The sequence below is a fragment of the Phalacrocorax carbo genome, chromosome 27, assembly GCF_963921805.1.
Source record: "Phalacrocorax carbo chromosome 27, bPhaCar2.1, whole genome shotgun sequence".
Classification (NCBI taxonomy): Eukaryota; Metazoa; Chordata; class Aves; order Suliformes; family Phalacrocoracidae; genus Phalacrocorax; species Phalacrocorax carbo.
In genome coordinates, this window is record NC_087539.1 from 2,830,166 (window position 1) to 2,848,735 (window position 18,570).

At 49.3% G+C, this 18,570-nt stretch overlaps 2 protein-coding genes across 3 annotated transcripts in view; one reads left to right on the plus strand and one right to left on the minus strand.

Annotated features, from left to right (window-relative positions):
- BCDIN3D (BCDIN3 domain containing RNA methyltransferase) overlaps positions 1–18,570 on the minus strand; it is a 49,052-nt gene that overhangs the window by 5,691 nt on the left and 24,791 nt on the right. The window contains exon 6 of one of the 2 annotated variants that reach the window (XR_010376486.1): positions 10,850–11,106. The exons of the other annotated variant lie outside the window; for it this stretch is intronic. The gene's annotated coding sequence lies outside the window, so the exon portion shown is untranslated. Of the gene's footprint in view, positions 1–10,849; positions 11,107–18,570 lie in introns of those variants that run through there. 2 annotated transcript variants of the gene reach the window in all.
- KRT80 (keratin 80) lies at positions 1,971–18,407 on the plus strand. The gene is made up of 9 exons (XM_064474416.1): positions 1,971–2,572; positions 6,077–6,291; positions 11,564–11,624; positions 12,688–12,783; positions 15,343–15,507; positions 16,016–16,141; positions 16,237–16,457; positions 16,819–16,874; positions 16,963–18,407. The coding sequence occupies exons 1-9, from the start codon at positions 2,246–2,248 to the stop codon at positions 17,163–17,165; spliced, it is 1,470 nt and encodes a 489-aa protein (XP_064330486.1). The 5' UTR covers positions 1,971–2,245; the 3' UTR covers positions 17,166–18,407.

Below are 18,570 nucleotides of genomic sequence, written 5' to 3' on the forward strand. Positions count from 1 at the left end.
CAAGCATTAAAGACAGCTTTAATCCTATGCCATCATCCTTCTGCGTCTTTATGTGGCTGAATGATTCTGCCCCCCCTCCAGCACCTAATAGAGAGGTGTGGGATATAGGACATGATGCTATACAGGAACTGGGACTCAAAAGACATGAAGCAGCATGTTACAATTAGATCTGATCCCCAGGAGAGCTTTTTGTGCCATTCTGCACTGGGAGATGCTACTTCAGCCAAACTGGATATCCTCACAGGCTGGATCCAGCATTAGGGGTTTCATTTCAAAAAAAAAAGAGGGAGGAGGGGGGGAGAGAAAGAATTGGTTCTCAGAGGAGAAAGGAGTAGGGATCGATGCTCAGGCAGATGTGGTTGCTGATGTGATGACCAGCAGCGCTTCCTGGGATCTTGCGAAACACAGCCGTGCACTATCCCACCTAGCTCAGTGCAGAACACTGCCACTAGTAAACTGAACTGGCCTAATTTCACCTCCATCTCCTTCCCTCAGAGGGATCATGCCTAGGGACCCATCACAACTGCCCTCCGTACCAGATGAAGCAAAAAACCTGCCAGGTGACCCCATGACCTGATGCTAATCAGGAACACTGATGTGCCTGCAACCACAAAGCCACAAACGAGCAGCCCACGATGAGATAGATAATCTCACCTCGCCTTGCAAGAGCCATGAGCTTTGTCATCTCCCAGCCATAAATTTTGTTTTAATCCTTAAAATACACCATCAGGATTAAACCGAAAAGTCCTGACAAGGATCCGTTGAGTGAGGGACTTGGTATTCAGATGGATCCTCAGGGGAAATGTTTTCCCTGGAAAGGGTGTTTTGGTAAGATGGGGATGGCATGTGAAAGCACACTGTTCTTGGCAAAATATTAAAACTATGCTTGAAGAAAAAATTAACCCTACTGGAACAGGTTGTCTTCTTCTGAAGTCTTCTTAAGACAGAAACTACTACATCATCAGATATGTTTCTTGTTGAAGCAGGTCTGTGACAGATCCAAGCTTTCTTTCACATCACTTGGCAGGGAAATTCTCAGCTTGTCTTCCAACACGGGGCAGAACCAGACTGTAAAACAGCAGCTTTCCCACAAAATGGAAATTCTTGATTTTGGCCGGAGAAGAGCATCCCATTTCCTGAGAACACTGCAATGCAATGGGCAAAACCAGGCAGAAACGGGTGCTCTTCTGCCCTGTTTTTTTCACAGAGAAACTGAGTTAAAGCAGCACAAATGCTTTCGAGAAAGCCATATCCAACATTGATTTATACCTAGGTCCAAACAGGTATTTAAGGGCGTGCCACTTCAGCGGCCTAGAATTCATTAAAAGACAGTGGTTTTTGGTGTCTCCAGTGCCAGCTTTCAAAGGGCTTTCAAGGAGTGGGAGTGTGGCCATCAAGGATGCATGTTTGATGGCACTTTTGAGATCCAAGTTGGTGCCTAGAGGTTTTGAAGGTCTCCGTAGTTGCCAGCCCAGATGACTGACTAACCTCAGGACTCTCGGTTCTCACACCAGGGGTCTCAAAACCACACCTGTTGTCCCTAAAACACTCAGAGCACCAGAAGCTTCTGTGTGGTCGAAGGAAGACAATGAGCGTGTCTAATCACGATGAGCTTGAGATGTGTTTCCAAACTCCTACCCTTAGCCAACTCAGACTTTCTTTATGAATTTAAACACTCCCACAAAAAAAAAAAATTAGAAAATCATAATTCCTTCCTGCAGATTTTGGCTGGAAACCAGCCAGGGGCTGAACCCAGGCTCCGTGCGCCAAGCTCTAGCGCAGCAGCCGCACTCAGAGCCGTCCTCCCCGATCCTGCTGCAGCCCAGCACCTTTGACTGCTTTCTTCACCATTTAAGGATGAGGAAAGCAGCCGCTCGGGGCCCAGCGAATTACCTGTGAGTGATTTGTTTTTGCTGCGAGTGCCTATGCCCTCACCACACAAACAAGCTCCTGAAGAAAGGAGGGTACAGAGAGAGGAGGGAAAAAAAAGCCAACAGGTTGATCTGGATTACATCAACGGTTACACCCTCCTCCGTTTAATGAACATAGGAGAACAGGTGCTTGTAATTCATTAGCCAACCCACGAGCTGAGGAGACAGGAATTAAGCCGACCAAACTCCTCAGTGTGCCACTACTCTTCTTCCCTTTGAGGCAGCAGCAGCAAGAAAACTCCATCTCTTTTTATTTTTTCCTCCCCCTTTCCCTTCCTTCCCCTCCCCTCGAGCTGCAGAGCCACAAGCTGAGCATGACTAACCCTTGCAAAGCCTTCACCAGTGGCTCCCTCTCCTCTTGGGAGGTGTCAGGGAAGATGAGCAGAGGAAAAGCAGCCAGCACGTCCCCGGATCGCCTGGGCCGCTGCAGCCCCAACGGGGCGGCCAGCAATGGCTACAGCTCTCTCAGCTTCCACGAAGATGGCGGATACCGATGCTCCTCTTACCCCTCCTTCTCCATCGACAGGAGACTCCTGGCCCCCCTGCACCTCGATATCAACCCCGACTTCCAAGCCATGCGGCAGCAGGAGAAAGAGGACATCAAGCTGCTCAACAACCAGTTTGTGACCCTAATTGAGAAGGTAAGGTGAGCTACTGAGGGCCAGAGCGCAGCACGGGGATGACGATGGCGGTGGGGAAGCAGACACTAACCAGTCTCTCAGGAGACTTACAAAGGCCTTCAGCTAACCTTTGCCAGGCTCTGAATATTAGGCTAATTACCCAATTAGTTATTCCTTCAGTGCTATCTGTTTTAACAAGGGTTAGCATCATCTCTAGCTGAAGCCGGGCCGCATTCGTGGTCAGCGGCACCCAGCAGCCCGTGCATCTCCTTTGCTGCGCCTGTCACCCCGCGGGTCCCTGGGGAGGACAGGCAGCTCTGCCCTCGGGGACCCTGCCCTGCCTGAGCAGCAAAGGCAGGGCCATGGAGGCACGGTGCCAGACGGAGCAGGCCTTGGCTCCCAGAGTGGACAAACAGCCATGGGCAGTGACGCCGATTAAGGCGGCAGCTCCAATTCTTCTCCAACTGCTAAAGAGAGCTGGAAACTCAGCTCCATAGCAATGTGGTGGGCAAGGGAGACCCCCCCACCCACCTCCCTCCTTGGTGGTTTTTATTGTGAGGGGTTGCGTGCTTAGCCAAGAAAGTGTTGCTTTCATCTCTTAAGATCCATGAGAAGGCAGAAGGTTTTCTCAAAGGAAAACAACTCATCTAGCTGAGGCAGGTTTCTGCAAAGCCCTGGTGCTCTGTAAACAGATGGTAATCTCCTAGGAGGATTGCTTCACTGCAGTCTACAATACAGGCGCTCAATGCCAAGCTACTATGGCTTGGGATTTTCTTTTTTTTTTTTTCTGTTGTTTTAACTCTACCTCCAAAAGGACCTGAGTTCACACTGGGAAGGAGAAGGGCAGGGCAACCATCTCCCATAGCATCTGTGTAAACTGAATAGTTGTGAACCAACCACACGTACACGTGCAAAGAGGCGTGCGGCGGTACCAGGGGCTGACCCCAGCTGGAGGGACGTGGCAGCCCCCACCTCTGTGCTTTTCCAAGCACAGATCTTGGCAATGTGAATTTGGAGAACCCCTGGTTTGGAAATCACCCGGACGGGTTGTGCTGCAGGACTGGTCCTTCGACCATCCCGATCGAGAGGTAGGGGTTTGTGTTGGATGTTAGCCCTGCTCAGAAACCAGGCCTCCACAGAAAGGATGGGGGTAGGGCAGGTGGGACAAGACCACACAGTGACCACATGTATGTGAGCCAGACCACGTGCACTAGCCTGTTCTGTGCAAACAGGGATGGAAGAAGTGAGAGAGCCTCCAGGTTTCCTGAGAAACCCAACCTGGTGGCCTGCTGGTAAGTGCGCGTTACAGGGCCTGGTGGACAGGAGATACAAACACCCCACTGTAGCTGGGTGGCTTTGACTTCAGTGCTAGCAGCTCCCACATTGAGCTTTGAAGGCTGTAGCTTCAAGTGGTGCATCAAGTGGCAAACTTCATCCAGCTGCTGCCTCAGGCCCTCATTCCAGAGGAAAGTAATGACACCTCCTTGTCAAAGAGAACTTGCCTTTTTAATCAGGAATTCAGATGGTCTCAAGCCTGAGCAGCTAATTCCTCAGATAATGGACCACACTAACTTTAGGAGTTTGCTGCGATCGGTTTTCCAGCAGGCTCTTCCAGATCTGCTAGTATTTATCTTCTATCCAGATATGTCCAGGTGGAAAACAAGCCATAGAGCCCCTGTTTGATGCCCTACCTTTCGTCTGTGCAGCACAGAGGTAGAGGCCTCCGAGGACCAAGCTTTGGTCACTCCTTCTGTGTCCAGGCATGATTTTCCAGGAAATAAGGCCAGATCTGGGTGATTCTTTTACTGCAAAGGTCATGTTAAAGACTTTGCAAGGAAGAATTTCTGCAAAGAGGGACGCTGTATAAGGAGCCAAGATGTAAGCAGTTCAGCCCAGTGGATGGGTATGGTTTGGGAATAGGAAAGAAACTGAAGGGTTTGGGGGAGGGAGATCAAGAGCAGCTAAGGATTAGGAGCAAGTTCAGGGACTGAGACTGAAATCTCAGGTTCGAAGATGGACTTGGAACAACAGCCAACGCATTCAATCACTTACCGTCACAGCAGCAAACAGGGAAGCTGCCTTAAGAGAGGCTGGTCCCTACAGCCAATCTCACAGGTTGACCCCAGCCCCACAGAGGGACGCTCTATCACAATCCCTGAGATGTCTCAGACAGAGAGAGCAAATGGTAGCCCCAGAGGCTACTTGTGCCGCTCGCAGTGCCCCTTTCTGGCTCCGCTGCAGCATCATCCTCCGGTTCTCAGCCTCGCACGAGCACCCACATAGAGAGTGCCACGCTGCTTTTGTGCCAGGACAGAGCAGCCAGTCACAGCAGGCTGGACTACTGATGGGATGTCTACAGCCATGTGTTAAGATATTGGGAAGAACAGATTAGGTGTCTAACAGTGAGACCTGGCAGATCCCAGCGCTCGCATCCCTTCTGCTGAGCGCAGACTGAGCATCTGAGTGCTTTTGCTTTGCTTGGCTGCTCTCTGCTCCTGCTTCTCTCTCCCTCTTCCGACAAGAAGCATTTTGGGAAAGATGCTGTCTCTTACCACGTGCATCTGCGTAGTGGTCAGCAGCTGGGAACTCTGCCTCTTCAAGTCAAAGCTGAAGGCTAAGCAGAAGGTCAAGGCCTGCACCCCACTGCTCACACCGCACAGCGCATAGTATCAGCATCGAAACATCTCCGTGACTGAGTGGAGGACACTGTTGGGGGCAACTCACAAATCACCAGCCAAAACGTGGCTGAAGGAGTTCAGTTTTGTTCACAGAGCAATGAGAGAGAGGTAGCAGTTGGATAATTAATTGAAGTTAGCCAAGAGCTTTGAAGATGAAAACTGTTAAACACTGAGCATTACTGTTAAGATTGTGAGTATCAGGAAAGACAAGCGCCAGATTCATCAAACGGTGGGTGGATGAAAATGCAGCGTATCCTCTCTCAAGCAGACAGGCGCACGCACACGCAGACCTCACGTGGAGCCTGTAATTATTTTGCTTATTCTCTAGAGTTCCCATAGGCCTTGCCTATGTTGCTTTGCAATACAAACCAGGACTCTGATTCATTACTCAAACTTCACCATGGTGCAATCCTACAGATCTGAGAGGAGTTATCTGTGTGCCACTCTGAGGTAGTAAATCTGACTTTCATTCACTCTGGACATCTGTGCATGACCTGTGGTGGATCTTCAGCCTTTGCTTTGGTATGGTCACAGGCAAAGGAGACTAGCATAGAACAGTTCTTATTTTATAGTGACTTAAAAGATGCTCATTCATTTTGACATGAACATGTTCTATCCAGAAATTAATTAGTAGGTAATGTGCAAAACTTCTAAAAGTCCCTACAACCCTCCATCCTCAGGCCTAATTTTCAGGGTATTTCTCATTCTTACCTGGAAATCTCAGCTGATTCCAGCAGCTTCTCGCTACTCTGAGGGTCTCCAGGTCAATGTGTCCTGCCCTACCAGGCGCAGTCAGCTTTGCTTTTGGCTGTCGGTGTTACTAATGCCTCTAAAACATCTTCTGCAGGTCCAGTGCTTGGAGCAACAGAACAAGATCCTGACAACAAGGTGGAACTTCCTGAAGGACCAAGACAATTCCCACTCCGAGTCGGACATGAAGGCCATCTACGATCAGTACATGAACAAAATGAGTCAAGAGATGAAGGAGCTCAACTATGAACAGGAAAATCTCGAGTCGGAGCTGACAAAGGTCCTGAGGACCATGGATAACTTTCGAAGCAAGTAGGTGTCTGGCCTAGCTGGCTGTTACAAGGGGGAACATGTTTGCACGGTATCAGTTCAGCTGTGTGCACAAAGAGTAGCAGGGGATCAGCTTAACAGAGACAGCCTGGTACTCCCAGGCACAAATTCCTAGTTTGGTGTGCCCAGAACCGCATATTTGAGGAGTCAGCACCCTTGCCTCTTCCTGATAACTAGAGATCAAAAGAAACCCATAAAAACTGAAATACCAAAAAGTGCAGGGCATCTGAGAAATGCCTCAGGTCAGAGAACAGCTCTGGAGAACAGTATTATCAGGAATGACAGCCACTAAAAGAGAGAAATATTTATTCTCCACGCTATTATCACAAGCCAGAACTTTCTCCCCAAACCATTTTATGGATCTAGGCTGCTTAGTATTAACAGACATCCCCTCCTTTCCCCCTTCACCCCACAACATCTAACGCAAAACTCTGCTGCGATGAAAAAGTCACACTTTTTACGCAGAAAACCTATTGACAGAAAATATTGAGGCAGCTGAAAGTTTAAGGGAGGACCAGCTGCCATGTGCTTATCGCTAATTTTTGCCAAGAGCTTTGAGATCTTCAGATAAGAGCATTTGAGATGTGCTCATTCAAGAAGACAATGCTTTTCTTATTATCGGTGTAATTTGCATACCACAGATGAATCCACAATTAGATACTTTCCCTTACAGTTACACCCATCTGCCTACACCAGATCTGTGGAGTCTTCCATGCTGGTGTGTAGCAGAGCCATGTATGGGCACTGTCAAAACAGAAGTGCGAGGCAAAGGGACTACCCTCCGCTGGCACCGACAGACATCGCTGCAGTAATAACCCAAGCCTGTTGCTGATGTACGAATTGATGCATAAGTAACAGCAGTGCCCTCTCCCCAGAGTTTAGCCCAACGATCTGAAAGCTCTTTGCAGACTTTGATTAAACCAGCTACTCAATGTGCCTGCAGATGAGGGGAAGGACCGATACCTCCACTTTACAGATATATTAACGGAGAGACAGCAGTTAAATGCCTTACGCAAGCTCACAGAGCGAGCTGGTGGTGGAGCAGGAATAGGAGCTCGGAGTTTGGTTCTTGACCTTATGCTGAAATCGTTCTGCACAGCATCCTTCAAGAAGCGATGCGCTGATACCCAGGTGCCAGAAATCCCTGAATTCCTAGTGGTGGGTGTCTGTCTGCTATCTGGATGTTGGTTTCACTACAACACTTGGGCTCACTGATGCTGGCTTTGCTGACAGGTAGCAACCCTGAGCTTGGACCAAAGCCACAATATGGATTGTGCCATTTACTCCCTGCCCTAAAATGATTAAGACCTGCCATTCCTTTCTGGGGCACTTGGTCTTTCTTGTACCTCCCTGAGGAAATATCTGCTCTGTGGCCCTGCAGTTATAAAAGATACTTCTTGGCTTATTCCCTGTCAGTCAGGAAAACCCAGATAGGAAAATAATTGGGGTGGTGGTAAAGTGTCAGATTAGTCACCCGTATCTGCTCCCAGAGTTTGTACTCAGCAATTGCCGACGCCTGGCGCGTTTTTTTTTTTTAGCCCAGTTTCTTAAGAATAGAGGTGCTTACACCATCAGGCTGCATGTTTCCCCCTACCTTTTGATTTTCTTGGACAGTAACTACTGAGTTGGACAACAGAATAAAAATGATAGGGATGTTGCATCCCTCAAAATTAAAAAAAGAGACTGACTAGAGGAACAGGACCCACCCCACACCCAACACAGAGGATAAGGACGCAGCATGTGCACGTGCACAGTATTAGACAGCAGAGAATCCACAATGGGGCACCAGCATATGACTAGCCCAACTATCAGTCTTGAGATGAGCTCCCGCTTTGTGGGACTACACAGCCACAGGAAACCAGCGTTCAGAAACGACGCCGCTCCTCAAACCGCTTTTCCTTCATTTGCGGAGCCTTCCCCTTCTGCTTTCTCCCGTTTGAGAGCTGCAAGGCACAAGCCCTGCCAGGGCTGACCTACGCAGCAAATAGGCGAAACCCACCCTGTCATTGGGTGCTGTTAACACCCAAAAGCTGGTGCAGGAGGATTTCTGTGACAGCGACAATCCACCGTGCTGCTCCCAGCGGTTGGTGATTCATGGGGAGAGAACTGCTGCTTCTGCTGAGCCTTCTCCAGGCAGCGATCCAAGCCCATCCTAACCCGCATTCGCTCTGTTGAGTCCTGCACGCCGCCTTCAAGAAGGCTGCCTCAGCCCAGTTGTTTTTTCTGGAGTAAATGGCCTGTCTAAACCATGCAAAATCTGGAGGCGTCCAACTCCTGTGGAGGTTTCTTTTCCCAAAGGAAATATCTGGGGGGAGGAAAAGCTAATAACTTCACTAGCGAATTTAACTGGTTACGATCTCATCCCCGCTGCCGCACTCCGGGCGGTAACACGCCATGCACACAGTGACCACCCAAGCAGGCTGCTGCCCAACAGATCACCTAATGCGTGAAACCTGCCTGTCGGTGCCCCCCTGTACGGCCCTAATTTCTCTGTCTTCTCTATCCAGGGACTGCTTTCCAAAAATCACACAGGAGATCTAACTAGCTAGGACACTTGCACCTCCTTCTCGGATTAGGTTGCCCTTGACCAGCAATTCCAAGGACGGAGAAGGATGGAGAGGGGACAGGGAAGTGGGTGGGAGGCTTGTACACCATCTCAAACCCTGCTTCTTTAGGAAATCAAGCTAAAAAAGTCAAATACAGAAACACAGCTGAAGAGGGATAACTGCCCAGCGGTGCCCATCTGCACAAGTGTTTGCTTCAGCTCCCCACAGGCGTGATTTGCACGTTCAGAGTCCCATTTGAATGAGGAGGTAGGGAATTTTTGCCTGTGCTGACCTACTTTGGTGTGGCACTGGGGAGATCCTGCAGGAAAATATGGGGCATACAGCCCTCAGAGGTTCGGTTTCTGAGGTCTTGGGATTGTGTTAGTCAGATCTTGCCAGCTGAAGACTAGACAGTCAACACCCCTCTACCTTCGACCTCTGCAGTTGGCTTTCAGCTACTTCCTGCCCCACTTTCTTGCTCCACAAGAGGAAGACTGACATAATTTCATGCCACCAGGCTCAGATCCACCCCACCACTCTATCTTCACCCTTAAGTAGTCTTGAAGGCACTTCCAGAGAGGACCATAGTCTGCCTGAGATTTGCTTCACCCCGATTTTGCTTCCCTGCCTATGGAAGAAGCCCAAGGCGACCAGACGCCTGTCTCAAGCGTGTCTTAAGTGCATGAATCGAGATGGGGTGGATGTCTGCCTTAATGCATGACTGCCTGAGGATTATCTCTAAGGAGATAAATGCTGTAATGTGTTTGTGGAATGCTCCATCCCCATGTGAGTCACCTCCCAGCCGCCAGGTCCCTCCGGAGCCGTGCGGTGAGCATGTTTGGCTGGCTGGGCCTGCTCTCTTTCAGTCAGGAGTGTTGTTTGTTCAAGATGCAAGCTTATGTCAGCACCCGGCAATGTGCGAAGCTGCTTCGGCAGGCTGGGACAGACTGGGATTGGGCTGAGATGCAATGAGGATGAAGGAAGAGTGGCAGGCTGTAATTAAACTCAGTACATAGTTCTGCCAGCATGGCTAACATTCCAGCTGAAGAGCAGAGAAACCAGACAGGTAACTCTTGTTAGCCATGCTGCCTAGCCTTATAAAAGCAGGCAAGGAGAGGGCGATTTTAACACCATGGGGGTACCCAAGAGGAACCTTAGAAGCACCTAACTGTAGAGCCTGTGCCAGTCAGATCCCCTCTGTGTCCCCACTATCCCCTCCGTGGAGGGAGCAACAGCTCCAGGGGGCTGCTTTTGATATTTCAGGTCAGCTCCTGAACGTGACTTACCCCCTTGCCCTGCAGTGCGATCCCCTGAGCTGCATTCCCAGTACCTTCTCCTCCTCCCGCTCCTAGGCACAGCACCTCCTTCTCCTAAAGGTTTGTACAATACCAAGGAAGGCTTTTGAGTATAACCAGAGTGATGATGCACCAGACCACCAAATGAAAGAATATGGCTGTCATTCCTGATCTATCATCACTCTGTTAGGAGATGTCATTTTACCTCATTCCCAAAGATCTCAGCCTTCTCCATACCAATTTGGTGACATCTATAAGCAGCAGCGAAAGGTTTAATTCGGACTCTGGAAATGCGATGAGCACGTTAGGCTAAGAGGAGCCCGAGGCATCATGGAAGACCAGGGAAGCCATGACCTCCCTGAGCGCACAACTTGCTCTGGCCTCAGCAGAAGAGCCAACGCTCCCAAAGCGTGTCCAGCAGCACAATGGGAGATACCAAACACCCACCGCATAATGCTCCCACGTGGCAAATGAACCAACCGCTGCCGGTCACACACCAGGCCCAGAAGAGGCTCTGTGGCTTCCTGGTCAGATACCTGCTTTTAGCAACACCAGGGCTAACCCTGTGCTCGTCCCACGAGCCAGCAAGGGTTGGTGTATTCCCTAAGCTACCCTCTGTGTCTGCTGCTGGCCATCAAGAAATGCATTTGCCCCTGGACTAAGTCTTTGCTATCCTGGTCCTGCCTTATCAAACCTGTTTTTAAACAGCTGCAGGGCTGGTTCCTCTGCTGGATATTTAGCCATGAGGACTCCACCCTATCCCGGCCGGTTTTTGTTACCTTCTCTGTGGGCGCTATTTTCCACAAATTGCTTTGCCAGGTCCTGTGTTACTTCACAAATTGCTCCCCATTTAGGGTAAGTTATGACAGCAGTCCAGTATTCTCAGAATTTTCACAAGCCAAAGTTTTCTCCCTTGAGAAGGCTCTCAGACTCTGGAAATTAATTGCTGAGGATACCTGAAAGAAATAGAATAGGAAGGCTTAGGGTAAAAATTTAGGAGTCTTTGGGCATGCGACTGGGTTTCACAGAGAATAACTCACCACACCCCACTTCTCCATGCCTGCTCTCTCTTTCTGTGGCAAATGTGAGGTAATCTGAGGTTACTTAGCCCTCAAATTAAGTTGGAGTTAAAGCTACCTCCTCTCTACTGTGGGGCTCTTCAGACTTAAAGTGCTCATGGTGTTACTACAGAGCAGCTCGCATGCGGCAGCTTGTTACCCTCTCTCTTGTCCAAGATGCCCACAGCTAAGAGATCTCTCTGCTTGCTGTCTAGAATATGTCACGGAGGTGAGACATCATAGTAAAAGCAGAAAGCTTTGATACCAACACTTTTTGGGGCCAGCAAGATAACCTTAGGCGTCCCAGAGGCTTTCCCCATGTGCAATTTCTTACTGCTTTTTTCACTCTCTGTAGATACGAGGATGAAATTCGCCTCTGTAGTGGCATGGAATACACCTTCATGGAGCTCAAAAAGGTCAGTGGCAAGAGAAGGTTTTCATCTGGGTGGGCTCTATACCAGCTCTGCCTAGTCACAGAAGAGCCTGGAGAGGCAAGATGATCTGGGCTCAGCTGAGATAGTCCAGCTAGCCACAAGCTAGCTCTTGTACCACAGACAATTTGTGGGGTAATAAGTTCTGGAGGACGGCAGGGCGGTGAACACAGTCACCATTTCAAGGGGAAAAGTATTAGCGAGTCTGGGCCGCTTGCGGTTACAGAAAAGCCCCACGGCTCCTGGCAGAAGCACCCGGGGGTCAGGACGTGCCTGCACCCAAGCGCACTGCAACTGCGCTGGCCAGACCTGGCCTGGAGAGGTCTGCACCCCAGGACCCTCCGAGGCAACACCCCTCTCTCCCTGGCCTGTTTTATCTCAGAATGACATCACAGGCTGGGAAAGGCTGGAAATTGATAAGTGTGTTTGCTTTTGTTTTCTGATGAATGGCCACACCCTGTTTAAACATCCCGCCCAAGAAGCAGCTGTATTTGAATATCAGCTGCAATGGGCGGCTTTGTGCACAGCCTCTACTTTTAAAAGAAAAAAACCAAACCCAAGGTGGAGGAATGCAGGGTACTGTTGGACAGAGGAAACGTTCTCTGCAGATGATCATAATGGCTAATTGCACGCTTTCCCTAACACAGTCATCAGCCAGTAAGGGCAGTTCTGGTGACTTTTGTGGATGGCATCGGAGTTTTCAGTACGCTTTTTGTGGTGAACAAAAGATGAGTGGATACAGACCAGCCCTGCCTGTTTCCTTCTCCACCCTACCTCATATGAGACTTCCACCAAAGCATTCACCAAAAAAAAAAACAAACAAACCCAAAAAAACCCCAAACCCCAACAAAACCACCACCAAACTTGCAGAGGAAAAAGGTCCACAGAGGAGCCTCCCTACTTGTAGGGTAGGAGAGCAGTTTCACAAGTACCTGCCTATAACTATGAAGCAGGACGCTTGCTGGGGGAGAAGTGGCAGTGGGGAAGACTTCTTGCTACAAACTCAAAGACAAACCACTCATTAATACGCTTTCCATCTCTCCTGCAGGATTTAGATGTGAGCTCCTTGCACAGAACTGAGCTGGAGGTAAAACTCAATGGGCTCCAAGAGCTGATGGATTTGAAGAAAACCATCTACGAGCAGGTAAAATTGCCATTGGGAGAGCAGCCCTGGCCCTCACGCAAGCTACTACTGAAAAAAAGGGCATTTTTGTGGACAGTTCTACTACAGAGAGGACACTGTTCCAGATTTAGACTGAGACGAGAGCTTTTCCAGGGGAGCTGCCTGGTGTTGCAGACAACTATTCAATGGCTTAATGCAGGGTCTCATGAGCTAATCCCTTTTCTTTAACTAAACTAGTTCCATTTTAAATTTGATCCGGATGTTCCTTCTGCCCCACAGCTACTGCAGGGAGGCTGCTCCAGCAGGTCGCCCCTCTAACAGTCAGGAACCCCCACCTAATTCCTGAGCTGGCTGATTTGGGGCTCAGCTCCTAACCCCCACTGACAGCCTTTGCCTTGACACCAAAAGCGCCAGGTCATGAGCGAGCTGAATATTATTCTATTCGGATTCAAAGAAGGATCACAACAAAACAGGCCAAGCAGTGGTGAACCTGGGTGAGGTGCTGGATGCTCTTTAACACAATCCAACATTCTTCATTTCCACCTAAATGAGAAGCACCCAGCCAGGTCTGATTTTACCGAGGGGGAATGGATACAGAGTCTGCAACCCTTCAGACAAAGCCAAAGGCTGCAGCGTGCCTGGATCCACTCAAACAGCATGAAGCGATTACAGCCACTTACTCAGAGCCTGTAAAATGTTACCAAGCAGGCTCGGCAGTGTTTTGGGAATACTAATGATTTGTCTAAATTCTAGCAATACAAGCAATTAAAATGTTTGACAGAGGAACGTTAACATTCCTTGTGGGGAAACTGAGGCACAGAGAGGCAGAAGGGCCTGCATAACATCCAAACTGTGTTAGAACGCACGCCCTGCCTGCAACTAACCATGAAGCCTTACTTTCTCTAAAATAATAAGATTATTCTTGGTGCAAGGCAATTCACAGGGGGAGTTGGAAATCAGATCCTGCTGGGAGGATCTTCTTGAGTTGATTTCCTCCAGGTTCCACACTGCCGTCCTGGTAGAAGGCTGCATTTTTTTAATTATTATTTTTTTTTTTAACCTATGCTTCATGCAAAGACATTACCCTCCACCTCTCCCTCTGCCCTCTCCTCTCAGCAGCTTGTTTTCAGGTAATTTTCTCACTTGTACCTGTTGATTTGACCAACATCGATGTACAGGCACAAGCATACCCAGTGGAAGGGCAAATGAGGAAAACTTTGACAGCTTTGCTCGCAGCATGTTGGTATGAATCAGAAGAAAATCCCAGCCTCACTCCTCATTAATAAACCACCAGGTTCTTAGGTTCTTTTTTTTTTTTTTCCTCCCCTGGCAGAGGATGCCCAAGTATTTGCAATAAAGATGCATTTTCTCATATGGCCATTAACCTGCTCAAAGTTTAACAAAGAGGCTCAAGGACTAAACCCAAGTTGGAAAAACTACACTGATAATCCTGCTCTTTGGAAGAGTGGTGGGGTATTTTCCTATTATTCATGAATCACCATGTCAGGGTGCCCTTTGTTTCCCCAGTCAGGGGAAGGCAAGGAAAACAAGGTATACAAATTCTTCTCTAAAGAGATTAGAGCCCTCAGCACAAAGGGAAGAACAAAAACATCAAGATGAAAGGTGAGGATCAAGAGATGGGGAGAGATGTACGCTGCTCTCTTTTAACGCTGGCTTAAATCAGAAGCAACTGCAGAGATACCGATAAGGGTGACACCCCTGCAGGAACAGTCTGAGGCTGGGGGGAGCTGCCAAGTCAATGTGTACTACACCATCTGCTCAACAGCAAGTCGTGTCTTGCCTGGATACAAACCACCCAGGAGCGCAGTTTACAGGCATGGATAAAGGGTCCTTTTTAGGTTCTCTGAGGGGAGTCTGCATTCATCATTGTTTGGCTCCTTTTTCTAAAGCTGTGACCGAGTCAGCTATCGAGAGCAAATATCCCAGTCAGTGATACTGCAGCTCTCACGCGCACGTTCCCGCTTCCCCCTTCTGGCTTGAGTTTCCCCAGCAGGTGAGGGCAGCTCTGCGGCGTGGAACAGGTTTGCCAGGGACAGACGTTTTCAGAGAAGGGTCCTGTTTCTCCCTTCTCCAACTAGACACAAAGCAGACTATAATAACCCAAGTGGCAGCCACAGCCTCTCTAGATACTGAAGCAGCGCTCAGCAAAGGCATCTTTCTAGCCCCACCAGCCTGTGGAATGATTCACGCTGCCCTATTTCTTGCCCAAGGCCTATATGCCCACCATCTGCATATCGATGGATACTGAGGCACGATCATCAGTTCAATTAACCTGCTCTCGGTGCAGTATAAATGCACTCTTTTGTCAGACTCTTAACAGATGGTATCCAAAGGTCCTAAACCAACAGCCTAGCCTGAGTTTGGATTTTATGGAGAAAATGCCACCAGCTTCCAAACTTCAGAGGCTGAAAACCTAGGAGATCTCACCATCTCCACACTGCACATGGAAGACGCTTTGCTTAGCTAAGCACAGCAGGTCTGCCAGGGTTCAGCCCTCTCCTAGCCTGTAGTTTTGTTGACTACTTGGTATCTCAGTTCCATCCTCTCTTTGCTATTCAGGAACTCGAGGAGCTGCTGACGGAAATTAAGGACATCTCTGTTGTACTGGGAATTGACAATGTATGCAAACTTGATCTGAGCAGAATTGTGGAAGAAGTGAGGGCCCAGTATGAAGCCCTGGCTCTTCGGAGCTGGGAGGAGGCTGAAGCACTTACCAGGAGAAAGGTATTTGTCTCCTTATCTGATTGATACTGGGGAGAGGCAGGGAAAGAGGGAGAGAGATCAGCCTAGAAACTACAGGAATCAGCAAGATGTGGAAGGACAGACTACACCTGGGAATGGAGGGAGGGACAGGGTGCTAACCCAGATCAACCTCTCCTAACTCGGGTGTGTAAATTAGTAGTTTCATTGCTCTAGGCTCTCCATACTGTCAGTGGAGAAAGGCAAGGACATCTCCCAGTGGCAGCTTGTCCCACCTAAGATGCAAATGACCTTCCACTGGTGCCTCCTCCAAACACAGCAAGAATGTGATTAACCCCAAGAGACAGTGCGCTCTATACCGGGAACAGCTACAGCCAGAAGAGGCTATGAGAATGAGCCCTAGATCCTTCCACACACCTGCTATTTTTCCCCAGTTAGGTGTTTCTCCTCAAGGGCGGTGGGAATCCTCGCAGATTCCTTTGCTACGGCAGAGGAGGTGCACAGATAACCCACCCTTCCATCTCTCCTGCAGCTCAATGAAGGAAGCACCCAGTCAGGCACCTACGGGGGTCACCTCCTTGACAGCCGACGGGAGATCGCAGACCTGAACATACAGATCCAGAAGCTTAGGTCCTGCATCGTGTCCCAAAAGAGCCAGGTGTGTCCTGGGGTGGGTGACAAAACTCTGAGGTACAGGTGTGTTGTAGTTTCAGACCTAACGCCTCCACCACCCTTTTCCCTTTGCAACACCAGTGCCTGTACTTAGAGGAACATATCAAAGAAGCAGGAGAGCACGGTGAGATGGCCCTCAAGGATGCCAAAGCCAAACTGGTCAAGCTAGAAGAGGCCCTACAGAAGAGCAAGGAGGATATGGCTCATCTGGTGAAAGAGTATCAGGAGCTGATGAACATCAAGCTGGCACTGGATGTGGAGATCCTCACTTACAGGAAGCTGATGGAAGGGGAGGAGAGCAGGTAAGCTGGGCTTCCTTGTACCTGAAGAAGGGAAGGGATGCACCCAGACACCTAGGGAGAGAGCAGACATCCCAAGCTTTGCATCTGGTATTGAAGGTTTGAGCAAAGAAAGAACAAATCCCAGCTGCCCCCATAGAGTTCAGTCCTGTTTCTTGCTCTGACGTTTTCCTTAGACTCCCCCAACTGGAGGGTTCCAGCACTTCTTTAACTCTAGATCCTGTTGAGTTAGCCTTCATGATCCAGCCATGCGCTTGGCTCTACCCATGTAGCCCAGCTCACAGAGGCCAAACTCCAGTCCTCTATCTCTCTCTGGCACTGCAGAGGTTAATGTGTGTCCTCACACGCTGTCCTTCGTTCACAGCATGGAGCAACCAGTACCCGCAGTCATCAGCACCATCCGCTCCAGACCAAGGCACCGTAAGTGGTTTTATTCCTATAATTTGGTAAAGCAGAGCGTGAATGCAATGTTTCTAACCTCCCCCCTCTCATCCCCTGACCCCTGCAGTTTCTGCCAGCACCTTGAAAAACTCCAAGCTGTTTGCAAGAGGAACAGGCAGCACCAACGGCGAGACAAAGCCAAACGGAGGCAGCACAAAGATACTGCCCTCTAGAAGCCACAGTGACAACTCGGCCACCCCTGAAGCAGATGCCCTCATCAGCGGTGCCCGGCCAAAGCTCAGCTCCCTGCCCACCGAAGAATGCTCCTAGGAGAAACGGAGCCCCATAGCATTAGCACAAGACCCGTTGGCAGCTGTAGCCAAACGAGGCCAAAGCACTTTCTCCTGAACTCAAGCCGATGTCCGAGGGACAAAGGATGAGAATCCACCCCAGGCTGTCTGTCTCTTAAGTTTGTCTTTACAAGACCCCGTTTCACATCTCTATTACCAGTTACAAGCAGAAACCAACCCAGGATTTTAGGGACTCTCCCATTCAGATACCCACACCAACATCTTCCTCTCTGTTTCCCCAGAGGACTTGCATTCACAACCTTTGAGATCTACCCATAGGAAACTCGGCAGGAGGGGAAGTATCCTTACACAAGCTTTTAACACAGCAGCCAGAAGCCATCAGCCCAGCCATTTTACCAGTATTAGGAAATCGTTCTCTCTGCTCTGTCCCTGCTCTGTGCGTGTCTGTGAGAGGGCTTTGCTGAGGCTGCCTTCCTCCGAAAGCCACATCGAGCTTTCCAAATGGAGCTGGTGGGGAGACACGCGCGAACTACCTGAGCCAGGTGGGTTTGTGACATCTGGATTTGCATATCCAGTGACAAACATGCTGGTTATACTGGGGGATCCTTGGCCACTTCAGAGTATTTAACTGATTTTACTGCCTTTTGGGTGGCCCCTCATTCCTTCCCATGTCACCAAAGCTAAAACTCCTCAAACCTTTTATTTTCATAAGCCACCTCTCTCTAACAGAGAGCATCTCCACCCATCTCACCTAAAGGCACTCCGGACTCCACACGCAGTGGTGCTAGGTCCTAGAAATGGGATATTGGTTCCCTTTTAACTACAACGAGCAGGACTTGTCTTCCTATTTATTGAACTTGCATAGCAGCTTCTATCTTACCTGGCTGACACCAGCCAACGCACACAAGTCACATCACACCAAAGCTACCAGAGCCAACTCTGTAGATGCCGTGTCCCCCTGCGAGCAAGGTGGGGGGGATGTTCTGGCCTCACCACAGACATTTCTGTGGCCCTCTTGCACAAACTAACATAGTCAGTGCCCTGCAGTATTCTTCTTTATGAGGCCAGGCTCTGGCCTCAGCCACTGCCACACAGCCCCACTTGAGTTCCCAGATTCTGAGTTCATGGGAGGAGTTGTAAATATTCTCTTGGCGTATTTCCGTTGAGTGCATCGCAGTATTTCCACATTTCTGTAGGATAGGCAACTACCGTAGCATCTATGTAACCAGAACACTGGCTCTCTGGGGTTATGGCTGATATAATAAAGTATTGAGTGTCATACAGAATGCATTGTCTTGTTGGTTTTCTCCGAATTTCTTACCACAGCCCACCTGAAACAGCAAGTCCTTCTCCAGTTGCCTGCTCAGCTGAGGGCTCTGGCTAAACACTGGCAGCCCAATAAAGCTGAAATTGCTTCCCAGGGT